Source organism: Rhinolophus sinicus, linkage group LG10, assembly GCF_036562045.2.
Source record: "Rhinolophus sinicus isolate RSC01 linkage group LG10, ASM3656204v1, whole genome shotgun sequence".
In the NCBI taxonomy this organism is placed as follows: domain Eukaryota; kingdom Metazoa; phylum Chordata; class Mammalia; order Chiroptera; family Rhinolophidae; genus Rhinolophus; species Rhinolophus sinicus.
Genome location: NC_133759.1, coordinates 102,471,185 through 102,485,362, shown reverse-complemented (window position 1 = coordinate 102,485,362; position 14,178 = coordinate 102,471,185). Strand labels below are relative to the sequence as shown.

Here is a 14,178-nt window from a genome sequence, read left to right as displayed (position 1 = left end):
AGGACACAGACTGGGAGTCAGGCAAACCTGAATTTAAATGCAAGGTCAACCACTTACTCTGGGCAAGTTTCTTCCCACTGCTGCCGTTCAGGGACAGCTAGTTAATAAGTTAATGAGAATGAAATGTGCTAAGGTGTAAAGTCATGGTGTGCACTCAACAAATACTAGTTATTATGAAGAAGAAGAAGAAAAATGATCCAAGCCCAGCTTCCATCATTGTTCCCCAGTTCTCCTTTTGATCCCTCATAGGATAACATAATTCCTTCAAGGGCATCTACCTTTTTCCCTCCCTTTTAAAAATTGAATGGTGCCCGTAATGGAGTTTTAAGGAGAAACCATTGGGTCTTCAAAGACCTCCTCAGAGTCTCCAGAAAACACCGATGAGCCTGAGAAGAGAATGGCCCAGCGGTCCTGGCCTCGGGGTGCTGGGCCTGTGTCCACGAGTGGGTTGATTAGGAGAAATACGGCTCTGGCTGGCAGAAATTGGCTCAGCTCCAGGGAATGCTGCTTCTGTGACCACAGGGGCTGCTGTGATTTCTACTCCCCTGCTTCTTGTTTCCAGTTTAGCAGCAGCAATGACAAGCTGGGCTGGGTCCACAGAAGCGGGGAGATGGCTAGGTCTGGGTCTTGGGGGCTTGGTTTGGCTGTATGGGGTGAGGGAAGAGGGTGGGACAGAGTGTTCTGTTGGCGTCCTCCCCTGTGGTCCTGAACACTCATCTGATGAGTTCAAATCAATGAATCAATCTCGTCTGTTCTCTTTGCTCCCTGCCTGGTGCCATTTTCTCTTTAGTTTAATTTCAGAGATGGCTCTGTATAGAACTCTCCAGAGACTTGAGCTGACTAATCCCCCTTCACTGTAATTAAAGTGGGGGGGGGAGGGGAACTGGTGCTGGAGAAGGGGGGAAGAGGAGAGAGGAAGTCATAAATGGGATTTCTAAAGGAAAGCTTTTATATTGAATTCAGAAAGCCACATTTTATAGAAAATGAACACTGACCCTCTCTAAAAGGATTTGCTGGAAATTTAATTTAGTGTCTGTTGCTAAAAGGCACCTTTTACAAATTGGCATTTGTACTCATTCACCTTATCTCCTGTAAAGGTGGGTTAGCCAACTTGGAATATGGTGTATCCGTCAGCAGAAGATGGCAGGACACCATGCAGGAACCTCCTGGCTGCCTCGATGCTTCTGTGTCTAAATCAGAGATGAGAGCCTTGTACAGGCAGGACCATGGGTTGGGACGAGACTGCAGTGTGGAGCTAGTTTCCTCATAATGGTAGTAACAGCAGGCTTTGTTTTAGTGGTTTACAACGTGCCAGGCCGTGTGCTAAGCACTTCTCGTGAATCGTTTCAATACCTAGGAAGGGAGGGACCACCCCCGTGTCATCACCCTCCCAACTCACCAAAATTATTGAAAGTAAAATAATTTCCCTTCTCACTCAGGAGGACTAAAAATACTCCTGGCGGTTTCCAGGCTCACGTTTCATGACAAACATGATTATTTTTTTCTTTTAATCTTAGTATTTAGGATGTTATTACTCAATTTGGTCTCCCAGACATGATATGAAAGGCAGCTTGAAAGAGTCTGCGACCACTAGCTCTGGCACCCTCTCTCCCAGCATTTTGATGGGTAAAATTCCGAGAACGGGGGGAGCTGAGCCCATCAACTGCCTCCGGCTTCTGACAAGAGCCTTCACGTGGCTTCTAAGTTATTTTTGGTCACCTCTCTTCCTGGTCCCCTTTGGAAGAAGAGAAATTCTTACAAAGACAGACAAAGGAACAGGGACCATCTGCAGCAAGGGTAAGAAGCGAGGTGGCTTGAGCTGCAGGCAGGGACTGAGGAAGAATCAACCTAATATAATCTTCCAAAAGGGGAACAAACCTCTGACATTTTGATTATCTCAGAAATTAATCCTCTCAGTGAGGATCTGACTTACCTAAACCTCATTTTGGTTCTTCCATTGATCTCTTAGCCCTGATTGGAACTGACGGGAATTTGTTCGCATTGATCCGCCTCGTAGGTCCACACTCGTTGCTTCAGAGTGAATCCCTGTGTCCTCAGCTTTCCCTCCTCACTGCCACAGAGGGCAGTCCCTTTCCTAACGAAAGCCCCACTCTCATTAAAAGGTGTGATCCTCCTGGCATATGAAAGAACTCCGCCCCTCAGCCTGCACATGCCACCACCTTGTCACCAGGACTGACCCACTGGTCAGTCCCAGGCAGCCTTTGTACCCCAGGGTCTATGTCCAGCCATGGAGTCCTGTCTCTCTCTCAGCACAGCTCAGGACTGGGTCAGTAGACAGACCATTTTCACTCATCTGCCATTCCCCAGCAAGGCCCAGTGTGGTAAAGGAATTCCCTTCTCTCCTCATGCTCCTTAGGAAAGAGAAACCAGCTGCAAGTTCACCCCCAGACCCCCTGTGAGAACTGAGGTGCTTCTCCAAACCCTTGCCAACTGCTGCACTTCTTTCTGAAGTGCCTTCAGCAGCACTGGGGGATCCCAGCTTTGAAACTCAATGGGGAGGATTGATTGGGGCCCGTTATAGGCACTGTATCTTGGGCCTAGGAAGCTGTTAAAATGGGTTGGGCCTTAAATGTTGGCCCTGGAATACAAAAAGAAAATTACATCATCTAAATTAATGTTAAAACAAAATCATAAAAATCTTTTCAGCAGGAAAAATAAAATGACATTCTATGTGGGAATCAGGTTCATTGAGTTCCTCTGATGGGCTGGGATGTGGGGGCCCCCCCGAGGCTGCCAAGGCACCCACTGGCTCCGGCATGCCCAGGGTTTTCCCCCGTGCACGGCAGTGAGGCTACACCGGCATGCAGCACAAGTTGGCTGCACTTGCCCGATGTTTAGCGGTGTTGGCCTCGCGCTAAGTGAAGTGTGGTCAAGAGCCCTTCAGCTCTCTCCATTTCAGGCATGGCGGCAGCCCGAGTCCCTGCTTTCCACTGCCACTCAGTGTTAACTGGCTTGACACAGAGTGCTTGAAAGTCCCCAGATACTGCTCTCTGATTACCATGTCCCGGATTGGGCATCAGAAAGCCAAGTATACGATAAGCTGATGTGACTAAAACTGGCCTATCACCACTTCTAATGACATAGGGTTCTAGGGAATGTGGACGTTGGAAGCTCCGGTAGAGAAACCTGGGGGAAGAACCTTTAGAAGCCCCTGGATATCCTTAGTTTGTCCCCCAATTAATGGAAAGGAAATTCAAGTCATGTAACAGACGGGATTGCCCTCAGAAGTGGAACCTGCAGATTGCTCTGGGGAATCTTGCTCAGTCAAGGGCAAGAAATTGATCTGGAATCAGCTACTAGAGGGAGAAAGCCAGGGAGTCCTGGAACTGGCTTTCTCAGAGGCACCTGAGCCAGTCAGAAGAGCAGATAAACCAGGTAGAATTGAACTTGGGAAGATGAAGGGCATTATGGAGAGACGGCTGTGGGTTACAGGAGTGTGGTGTGGACAACACTTATTTAAATAGGTGCATCCTTCTCTGCATGCCCTGCTCTGCTCACCCTGGCTGGTGCTCTCCGTGGTATTGGTTTTGGGCTCACCAGCATTACGTGCAGGGGCTTCATTAAAGGACACGTAGGGAGAGAACGAAAGGGTAAAAGCAGCAGCAGAGCTCAGCCGCCATGCCACCATAACCCGGGGCATTGAGATTGAGAAGCTGTCTCAAGCCATCTGTAACGCATGTTAGCTACAGCACTGAAATTCGCACATGAGCCACCCCTATGGAAGTTTGACCTGAATCAGGATGGTCACTGTCATCCTGTCACTCTCCCCCTCCTACGTGCTGAAGGTGTTTTGAGTGGGAAAGAAAAGGGTGGAATTACTATTAAGAACTGGGGAATTGCTCAGCCCCTGGAGGCCTCCGCTGGGTGTGGCCTCCGTGTGAAGATAACTGTCATTTGTGGCTGGCAATAAAAGGTTGAGATTCCTGTAGTAATTCAGTCATGCAGAGGGGAAAGCTCCCCTGGGCTCCTGAGCATTATCACGCTAGACAGAGGGCACAGAGGTTTGGCCCGCTCTGTCCAGCCAGTGGCAGCCTCCCCTCTTCATGCTGTGACATGTCTTCCCTCTGTCGCTGCCTCTCCCAGGCGCCTCCACTCCAACCACTTGTACTGCGACTGTCACCTGGCCTGGCTCTCGGATTGGCTGCGACAGCGGCGGACCATCGGCCAGTTCACACTCTGCATGGCTCCTGTGCACCTGAGGGGCTTCAACGTGGCAGACGTGCAGAAGAAGGAGTACGTGTGCCCAGGTGAGGCCGCCCCCCTGCTCTGCCCTCCTGCGCTGTCACTCACCCACCCAGGAGGTCACCCTGACCTTCAGCACACACCTTGGCCCAGAGCTGGGTGTGGAACCCCAGGTCACCCCAGTGCTTAGAGAATACTGGAGGCCTTCAAGGGGTTCCAAGCAAGAAGTTCTTGTCATCTGTTAAGTGAAAAGGCTCAAAGAACTCATGAACCACTTTCTGTTAGAAACCTAACATTTGTTAGGGACTTGAGCGTTTGCTAAACATGTTTCTGTCCTCCAGTTGCTCACAGCAATTGGGAGACAGGATAATGGAGGCTGTGGGGTCAGCCTCCTTGGCTGGAAATCCTAGCTCTGCCCCTTACCAGGGTGTGACTTTGGCAAGTTTCCACTTGTCTGCAAAATGGAAATAATACTAGTACATAACTCACAGGATGGGTGGGAGGATTAAATGAAATAATGCATAGAAAGCCCTTAGCATAATACACAGCACTTGGTAAGAGCTAATAAGTGAGGCTTAATTATTATAGTTTAGTGGGCCCACAAAATGAGCTGAGCAAACATAGGCGTTTGATCTATAGGCGATCGAAATGTAATAGAAGCACAGAAAACAGAACTGTGCACAGACATACTGAGGCAGCGCGGACGTCCGGGGATGGGAGGTGGTTGAGAGACCGAGAACGTCGTCCCAGAGGATGGAGCCGCTTTTACACAGAATCCTAAATGTGCTTGCTGCTTTGCTTTTCACTTTCCGTTGATATCCTCCAGTCCCACCGATTCTCCCTTTTCTTCTGGCAAAGTAGAGCGAATCCCTTGATTTCCTCAACAAAGGAAACAATAGAAACTATGGTTGTTGAGGACGTTCCCAAAGAGGCATATCTGACATCCAGGAACCCAGTCCTGGGATCAGGGCCCAATGGCCTGCACAGGCCGGTCTCAGGGAGACGGTGCAGGAAGAGAGAACAACAGGGCGCTTAGCACGGGTGGGGCTGCAGTTCCCACCGTTCTTAACTGGTGCAGCTTTCCGTACTGCAGGTTTATTGAGCAGCAAACGCTGCAGGAGCTGCTATGACAGGAGTGCGGGTCGGCCCTCTTCTTCTCTGGGCTGCACTTGCAGTATGTGTATATGTAAGCATTTCCTTGAATCCAGCTTCCTCTCGTTCTCTGCTGTTGCCCCTGTCATGTTACTACTTCATCAAGTTCTTTATTATCCAGCGACATCCTAACACGTCTCAGAGCAGTACCTCAATAATTTCCTATAGACGCCCACTTAGAAATCACTTCCCATCAAACACGGATAATAAAACCGCTTATCACACAGGCACCAAACTCAAACACAGTGACTGTAATTACAGTAATTATTAGGCAAAGGGTACAATACCGGCATAAGTGCCAGTGAAAGAAATAATTATAGAGTGCAGGAGTCAACCAAGAGCTAATGAGAAAAACTAATTAGAGAGAATGTGAAAACACATCGTTATAGGTGGTACCAAGCTCCATGCTGCACACGAACATAAACACCACCTCATCACAGAAGTGCCTTCCCATCGAAGCAGTCGTGAGACGTTGCTTATCTAACCGTAGTCGGGATCCAAACCCCAGGGGGGTAAGGCCAGGCGATCCTCTTGGGTCCTGGAGGTGCTAGCTCCCCAGATGTCCCTCGTCTGGAGCGGCTAGATCTCACAGGCGGCTTCGTTGTCACATAGAAATGTCCTCATCGCCTCCCGTTTATGGCAGTGACGCCCATTGCTTGTGGGAGACCCTGCAGCTTCCTAATACGAGACCAGGTGTCTTTGGAGGACATGAGCGTTTAGTCTGCAGACTCCGTGCATGACCAGGCCACTGACCTCCACCCTTTCAGCACAGTATGAATTCAGGGGAGGCCCACAGTGGGACCACAGTCCATTGAGGAGATCTTTAGGTGCTTTCCCAGGTCTCGGGTTAAAAATAGAATATGTGCGGGCTCCTTTCTGAAAAGATCCAAGGCAGATAGGATGGCCTGGGGGAACTGGTGTATTGAACATCCGTGATGAACGAACCGCCGCCATCATTAGTGGCGTCCAAGAGGACCACCTTCTCCAAAAAGTGCTAACTCTTTGATAATTGCTAAACGTAGTTGGTGAGACTGTGATAAAAGGCCGCCAGAGGAAGCAGCATGGAGCAAGACTCAGGCTGTGTACACAGAAGAGGTCAAGGAGAAGGGTTATTTTCATGCACTGACCACCCCCCACACACGCATCGCCCGGCGGTGCAGGCCCCACCCCATAGCAGAGCCCAGCAGGACACCTGAAAGAGGTGGTTTTGTCCAGACCTGACTGCGGCCGTTTTAGCTGCAGAACCAGCAGTGTTCCTCCTCTCGCAAGCTATTCCCCCAATAACTTGCAGCAAGAAGACTTTAGTCAAGAAAGGCCCAGGGACAGGGGGTTGGCAGGGGAAGCAAGCCATCTCTTTAAAAATAGAGGTTATCTGCTCAGGAGAAAGAAAGGTGTGTGGCACCAATTAAGCCATCCCTGCGTGTAGCTCCATCACCAGTGGCCCCTGTACAGGCAGCATCAGAAAACCTCCCTGGGCCCTTAGATGGTATCAAAAAATTCGCCAAACACCCGACTGCAGAGACAGGAAAGAGCTTGATCTCTCAGGCTGTGAGGGCCTTGCCTGTCCGAGTCCCTGATAGCTCCCTTTGAATTAAATCCAGCTGTCTGGAGCCCAGCCTCTTCCCAGAAGCCCCAGCGACGGGCCCCTTGTCACTCCAGCTAACCCAGGAATTCACTAGCACCATGCTTTGACAAAATTCATCTCCTCTGTCACCTGCGCCCTTCCTGTCGAAGGCATTTATTTTTTTTTTCCTCTGGGGAGACAATTAGGAATTTTTCACAAGGGTGAGGGACTATATCTTTGTTTTATTTATTATGAACGTTTTTCTGTGATACACAACTGAACTGCTTGGTTTCCTTCAGCCACTGCTGAAATGATTTCTCTGTTAGCTTTTCCTGATTCAAGACCAAGGTTAGTGCCCTAGGACTCGAAGAGTTCTGGTCTGTTGCCTGAACCTGAGTGGGACTTTCTCAGAGTTCTTATCACAGCCCCGAAGAAAGGTTCTGCTTTGGCCATTAGTTGGCTCGTGTTATGTGAGTTGCAAAGTTTTGTTCGTTTGGTTGGTTTTTTCCGTCTTTACCTAAAGGGCTTATTTGGGAGTTTAAACTCTAGGATTTACTTTCCATGCGTCAATTTGCTGACACCTTAATCTGAGAACGTTTTTACCAGTCACAGTTTGTAATTCAAGGGGATTCGTTAAACCTTTGACCTCCTGAGTCAGTGATCTGTTTCCTTTGAACATCTTTGAACCCATTGGGTTGTCCCCCCATTTCACACTCATCTGCCCATGGCCTTCGAATGTGAGATACCTTTTCATGAAGATTAATCTTGTCTTTTAGCAATAAGGGGCCATGGCATACCTCATTTCAGATACCCCGATACCTAGAACAGTGTTTGATCCTAATAGCCTCTCAATGAACATATTCTCATTTATTATTGAAAATGAGATAGGTGTATCTCCCTGGAAACAGGAAACTCCCCCCCACCCCACTTTTTTTCTTTCTTTCTTTTTTTTTTAATTTGGGACCAGCTACTAAGTATAAAGATAATTAAGGTAAGCCTGACTGGCCGCCCATCTCCTTAGGAGATTTTAATTAAAACACCATAATTGGACATTGCAAGAATGAGATTATTAGGTTTATGGCCATTCCCAAAATTATCATGCCTCTGGTATTTAAATCACGTTCATTTATATTCTCATCATAATTGCTTGAGTCCCATTGTCATCACAGTCTGTTGTTGGCTTTTGAAAGGCCAGAGGCCAACAGGGATGCTTAATTTGAATACTGGAATTAATTTATTTCCACATGCTCACAAGGCCATTGGGTGTTTCGACTCTGTGCATTCTACTCGGTGATATTCTCTTTAAAGACAGGAAGAAAGAAACGCAGCTCTCACACCAGCAGGTGTGACCGTTCCATGTCACCACCCGAACTGCCTCTTTCTCACGAGACTCCAAAGCTCTAATGCTCTTCAATTTCACAGCAGTAAAGAGAGGCCTGTGGGTGTCTTGGGCAGAGGAGATGGTAAGAAGAGCACTGCACTGAAATGTGGCGCCTTATGCTTCACTCGCTCCATGATCCTGGGCAGTTTGCTTGTCCTTCCTATTCGTTCATTTCCTCACCAGTGTAACAGGGACAATCGTAATAGAACCTACGCCATGGGTGTTATGAGGCGCAAGTAAGGTCATGTATACAAAGCATTTAATACAGCATCCAGCACGGAGGAAACATGCCGTCAATGTTGGCTGCGTTTACGAGAATGATGGTTATTCTTAGTTTGGCCACGACTGTGTCCTTGGGCAAGAGCTCCCCTCGCTCAGGGCTCCTGTTTCCTCACCGTCTCCATGGCCCTTTGTAGGTCTGAGCTCAGTGACATGTGCCCCATTCATTGGGGTGGGTAAGTTAGGGCTTTGTGCTTTCAGCGTGACGATCATCCCCGTTTGCCAATTAGGAGAACAAAGGTGAGGTGGCAGCTGGGCCAGATCCACCTCCCTGGTCACCACTCCAGCTTCTGGTCCCTCAGAACCAGAGGGGGAGTTGTGCCGCCCGCAGAGACAGGATGGTTAGTTCCCTGTCCACGCTGGTGATTATGAGCATGTTTCCTGTGTGAGGCCAGGCGGGGAATGCATTCCTGTCCCCTTGCCCACGGAGCGCCCCTCTTCCTGATGGGACAGGGGCACCCCAGTGATCAGTGAAGAGCAGAGAAGGGCCAGTGCCGTGTTCCCCCAAGCTCTGCCCTGCCCTTTATCAACACATGAGGCCACAATGCGGGGAAGCTTAGGAGACTTCAGAAGGCGGGCATCTCCGATCCCTCTTGTTTGGCACAGAGGTCGCTCTGGCTCCAGATCGGAACTGTAGAGCAGAAGCTGACTGAGGAAAGGTGATGGGCCCCGGCTGGGTGATGGGCTCTGGGCCCACACCCTCACCTCCAGTTGAGGGTGAGAACGTCCTCCTGCCTCCAGGAGCCGAGGGCTTGGGCACTTACTTAAAAGGGAAGGAATGAAGAGCAAATCCGCGTTCACCCCTAAGCTTAGAGTAGAACACTGTAGAACGTAGATTACAGGGGCTTCTGCCTGCTTGTCCATCGCTGCGTTCTGATGTAAGGGAGAGGAGGAGGTGGCACCAGTAGGCAGGCTGCTCCAGGACGATGAAGACTCGTGGGCACCGTGAGAACATGTTATGCAACATGGAGACACGCGTGAGGCCCATCCCAGACAGTCCCTTCCATCAGAGACGTAGAGACTCTTCCTATCCTGATATGAAAACTCCACTCCCATTTCTTTCTTCCTCCCAGCTTGTAGAACGGCAGGTGTTTCCTCGCGTTGTCCCCTTGGAAATCCACTGCCCCTTGCACCACCCCCGTCCCCTTCGACATGTGTGGACAGGAAGGGCTGGGAGGGATGGATTTGCTGGCAGAGTTCAGTGGAGCACACAGGACACCCTGACCCATGCAGGTGAGTAAGGCTTATCGGCAGCCCCAGAGGACTGGGCAGATGTGGCAGAAAGCCTTCAACTTCAGGCATGAGAGCCCACCTCGCCAATGCCGTCCCATCCCCCACTCTGTGGCTGATTCTATGACCAGAGCCCAGGGCACGCAGAACTCAAGGGCTCCCCTCAGCGCCCTTCCAGAAGGAAGGCTCACCGCCATAGCTTGGTGACATTCGGCTCCCATGTCTGCCAGGCTTCTGGGCCAATTTCACTTGTGAATTTGTCCTCTCACTCACCCAAGGTATGTTTACTAAGTCGGTGTTTTGTGTCGGTCCCTGTTTTAGGCACATGGGATGTGACAGGAAGTAAGACAAAAAAAGTTAATGCCCTTATAGAACTTACATTCGAGACTCAGTCTGTCCAGACACAGAAAGCAAAGGGGAGGGACTTCTGACGTCACTCAGAGGCCCAAAGCGAAATGGGCTTTGGTCCATCAAGCACTGATCAGAGGGGAATGTTTCCAGGGAAAATGAACCCATCTTTCGGCACCCTCTTCAACCTGAAATTTTGTTTAACAAGGGAGTAATGTCCTTACTATGTGTGAGTGCCTGGCTGGGGAGCTGCCAGCCCGGGTGCTCAGGAGGCTGTAATTACCACTGTGCGTAATTAAAGGTGTTGTTAGTGACCTGGTTAAGGAGTCTTTTTCAAAGGCTGTTTTGCCTTAACAACATCCCCTGAAATGGAGCACACACTGCCTACAGAATCAGAGCTACCCTGGGAAACACCCAGCTCCTTCTGGGAGGGACTCAAGGCTGCAACCTGGGTCTGGTTTAAACAGAACTAACGTTAGCAGAGCCGTCCAAAGGAGCACTTTTGAAAAAAGTCCCATTTCAGAACTTCCTGTTGCCCATAGAAGCCCTTGACCATAATGTCTTATTTTCCCCCTTTTTTCAGAAACACCCCAACCAAGTAATATATGGACAGATCAAAAGAGGGGCAGTCATCCCTCCTCCATGGACGGAAAGGCAGGAGCTCCGACTCCAGCCCTCCCAGGAGCCCAACATTTCCCAAACAGGACGGTACCCGGGCTGAGGCAATTCTCCCTGACTTTGTCTGGCGCACTTACCCCTTGATGTGGAGGGCCAGACCTGGCAGTTTTCTTTGGAGGAGCGCCATCTGTGCTCCAAAAGCCCCGCGTCTGAAGCCGTACTGCTCCCAGCCTCCCCGGGATGTGGGTGAGGGGATAGGAGGCCATCACACCGTAGGTCCTCTTAGTCACCTGCAAAGAGAGGTGGAGCTGAGGTGGGAAGGGTGCTGGTAGGTGTCTCACTTCTGCTTCCATTTTTCTGAAGAACAGGGGTAGTCAGTCATTAGACCCAAAAAGGATTTCAGACATCTGCAATCCAAACTCCTTACTCACTGAGAAGGTAGCGAAAAGCTCAGAGTGGGTACCACGACTAGCCCAAGGTCTTGCAGACAGTTGGTAATAATAACATTAATAAGGATGATAGCAATAGCAGGCATTCCTGAGCTCTGACTCTGTGCCATGCATTCTTGTAAGTACTTTACATGCATTAACTTCCTTTGCCTTCACAACAAAACCATGCTGTGAAATAAGCATTGTTATTCCCCCCGCCCATCTTACAGATGGGGAAAACTGAGGCACAGGGACATAAGGATGAAATGATAGAACTAGGATTCAAACTGGGGCAGTGGGACTCCAGAGCCCACGCTCTCATCTGTGACATTCTCCTTCCTCATCTGAGGCTCTGACAGGCTGGCTCTCTGGCTTGCCATTGTCTTAGAAGTGTAAAGACTTTCACAGTTTGGAACAAAGCCAGTATCACCTCTCTGTCAAAAAACATGAATGTTCCAGGTGGGGAGTTTAGTGTAAGTTATCATCTCTCTGGCATTTTCCATGGTCTCCATTGGAGCCACTAGTGTGCCACTGGAGAGTTCGAAGTCCTTGTACCCTAGACAAATATTTTCTCAAATGTCCAGCTAAGAGGATGTTTTAAAAAAAAAATTGTGTGTGTGTGTGCGCGTGGGTGTAAGAGAGAGGCACCATGGGAAATAAAACTCTGTATTCACTGGGTTGGCACTTTCTGGCAAGGCAAACCTCCCAAATTAAGCCACAGGCATCTGTTTGAGCCTCTACAGAAGGCTCACCCCCAGGCAGGGGGACTACTGAGCTCGGCAGCTGTCTCCACCGTACTCGTAAGTCTCACTCAGTGTCCACATGAGGACTTGCCCCAGGCCCAGTCAGTCTTCTGATGCAACTTCTGTAGCTGGACTCACTCTGACTGCCCAGACTCAGCTCATCCAGTGAACAGAGGCCAAACGCAGGTCACTTTTCCCTGCAGTCATTTTCTGTGTTTCATGTTTAGTCTCTATCGACAGCTCCCAGCCAGAAGTTTCGTGTCTGAGCAGTGAGGCTGTCTGCAGAGTTATGCTGGGTTTGGTCTCGCCTGTGGCCCTTTGCTCTGGGAAAAGGGAGATGGAAAGACTGAAATGACCTCTGTGTCTGGATCCAGCAGGAGAGGGATAAGAGGCCATTGGGCTGAGTCTACCTTTTGGACCACAATGTCCACACTTGAAAAGCTAACCACAGGTTTGAGACTCTTACCTCACTTTGAAGAAGGAGTCATAGCATGAAAATGTATATAATGTGCTGAAAACATTTGAATTTACTTCTTGTATGAGAGATTTGACATGGCCACGACAGTGATTATGATTCTTGTGATCTTCGAATCTTGATTTTGCCAGCTGATGGGTATGTTTGTCTACGTTTGCCTTTCTAAGTAACCTCCTTGGATTCCATTTTCTTGGGTTTTTACCACTTTGCTTTAAAGTCACACTGGTTCTCATCTTGGACCAAAGTAAGAGCCGAGTTGAAAATATGTAGTAACTTATTTTGTTTCTAATGAGGTAAGTTTCATTTGCGTGTTCTCTGGACATAACAGCTGTTAAAATGTCTTGGGTGTCACTGCTGATGACTGTATTGATATGTGGACATTGATGCCCCAGATGGGGAAATTCTGCCACCTTTTTTCCTCGCACTTGGTTTGGATAGTGATTTCCAGCCACTTGAGAAAGGAATGAAGGTGTATCTACACTCAGCATCAATTCCCAGACAAAAGCCAAAAACTCTCGGGTGTCATTCAGACATTGGGCACCCTGAGAAAGCGGTCCCAGGATAAGGTCTTTGCATATTTTCATGTGTGATTGACTCTGAGAGGACCTCTTTCTCTGAAAGGCTAAGATGATGAGATGACAGAGCAGGTGGAATAATCCAGAAATAGTCAGCTCAAGGTCAGAGTCTCTCCTCTTGGCTCAGTGTTCAGCCAGTGGCAGCTGTGTCTCTGAGATGAGCGGAAATGTCAGCTGCTGATAATTTTTCAGGTAGCTTTATCAGCAGCGCCTTCTCATTGGGAAGCTGGTTAAGGGGCCCGGAAGCCCAGGAGGCTCCTGACACTGATGTGAGTTGACCATTGTGTTCTGGCCCCACAGGCCCCCACTCAGAGCCTCCATCCTGCAATGCCAACTCCATCTCCTGCCCTTCGGCCTGCACTTGCAGTAATAACATCGTGGACTGTCGCGGGAAGGGCTTGACGGAGATCCCTGCCAACTTGCCAGAGGGCATCGTGGAAATGTAAGTGCCCCATCTGCCACCCTCTGTCCCTGGCGATACCATTTCACTGCCTCAGCCAATCCCCCAGTAAGCAGGCAGCCTGTTGGCCTGCTAGAGCTGACCCTCAGGAATCTCTTTGCTGTGCTTCCAGGCTCCCCCAGGTATGGTAGCTCTGTGGTCAACAGCGTAGATTCCATCAGCACACTACAGCCCGTGGGCCTAATATACCTGCCACCTAGCTTTGTATGTTCTTGGAACACAGCCACACCTGTTTGTTTACGTATTGTGCGTGGCTCTAAGGCAGGAGCGAGTGGCTGTGACCCAGCAGCCTAATGGACATCCTGTTTGGCCCTTTACAGGAGAGGTTTGCCAGGCCCTGGCCTGGAGTCACCCTGTGATTGTGTCCTGGCGCCATGGGCCAGCTGGTTGACTTTGGGCGAAATGATTGCTCTTTCATGTTGAGTTTTCTTACCTCTAATAACGTGGTAATCATAGTACTCTCAGTGAGCCCTTGTGAAAATGAAATGAAATACTGCATGTAAGCGCTTATCACCGTCCCTGGCACATGGGCACATGCTCTGGAAGGTGGTGGTGGTCATGGTGGGACGTGTGCGAAGGATGAACTGACTCCATAGCAAGAGACTGAGCTCTGAATCACTTCAGATTGGACCGTTGTCCCCTAGATCGATCTTCAGGTAGAGACAAGATTGGACGTGTTTGTGTGTGTGCACAGCTGCCCAAAATTCCCGTCAAATGTGTTT

At 49.4% G+C, this 14,178-nt stretch overlaps 1 protein-coding gene across 1 annotated transcript in view; it reads left to right on the top strand.

The window, feature by feature from the left end:
* The window catches only part of SLIT3 (slit guidance ligand 3), a 551,973-nt gene that overhangs the window by 422,574 nt on the left and 115,221 nt on the right, over positions 1-14,178 (top strand). The window contains exons 8-9 of the mRNA XM_019740962.2: positions 4,105-4,268; positions 13,297-13,438. Coding sequence (XP_019596521.2) covers positions 4,105-4,268; positions 13,297-13,438 — 306 coding nt within the window. The remainder of the gene's footprint in view (positions 1-4,104; positions 4,269-13,296; positions 13,439-14,178) is intronic.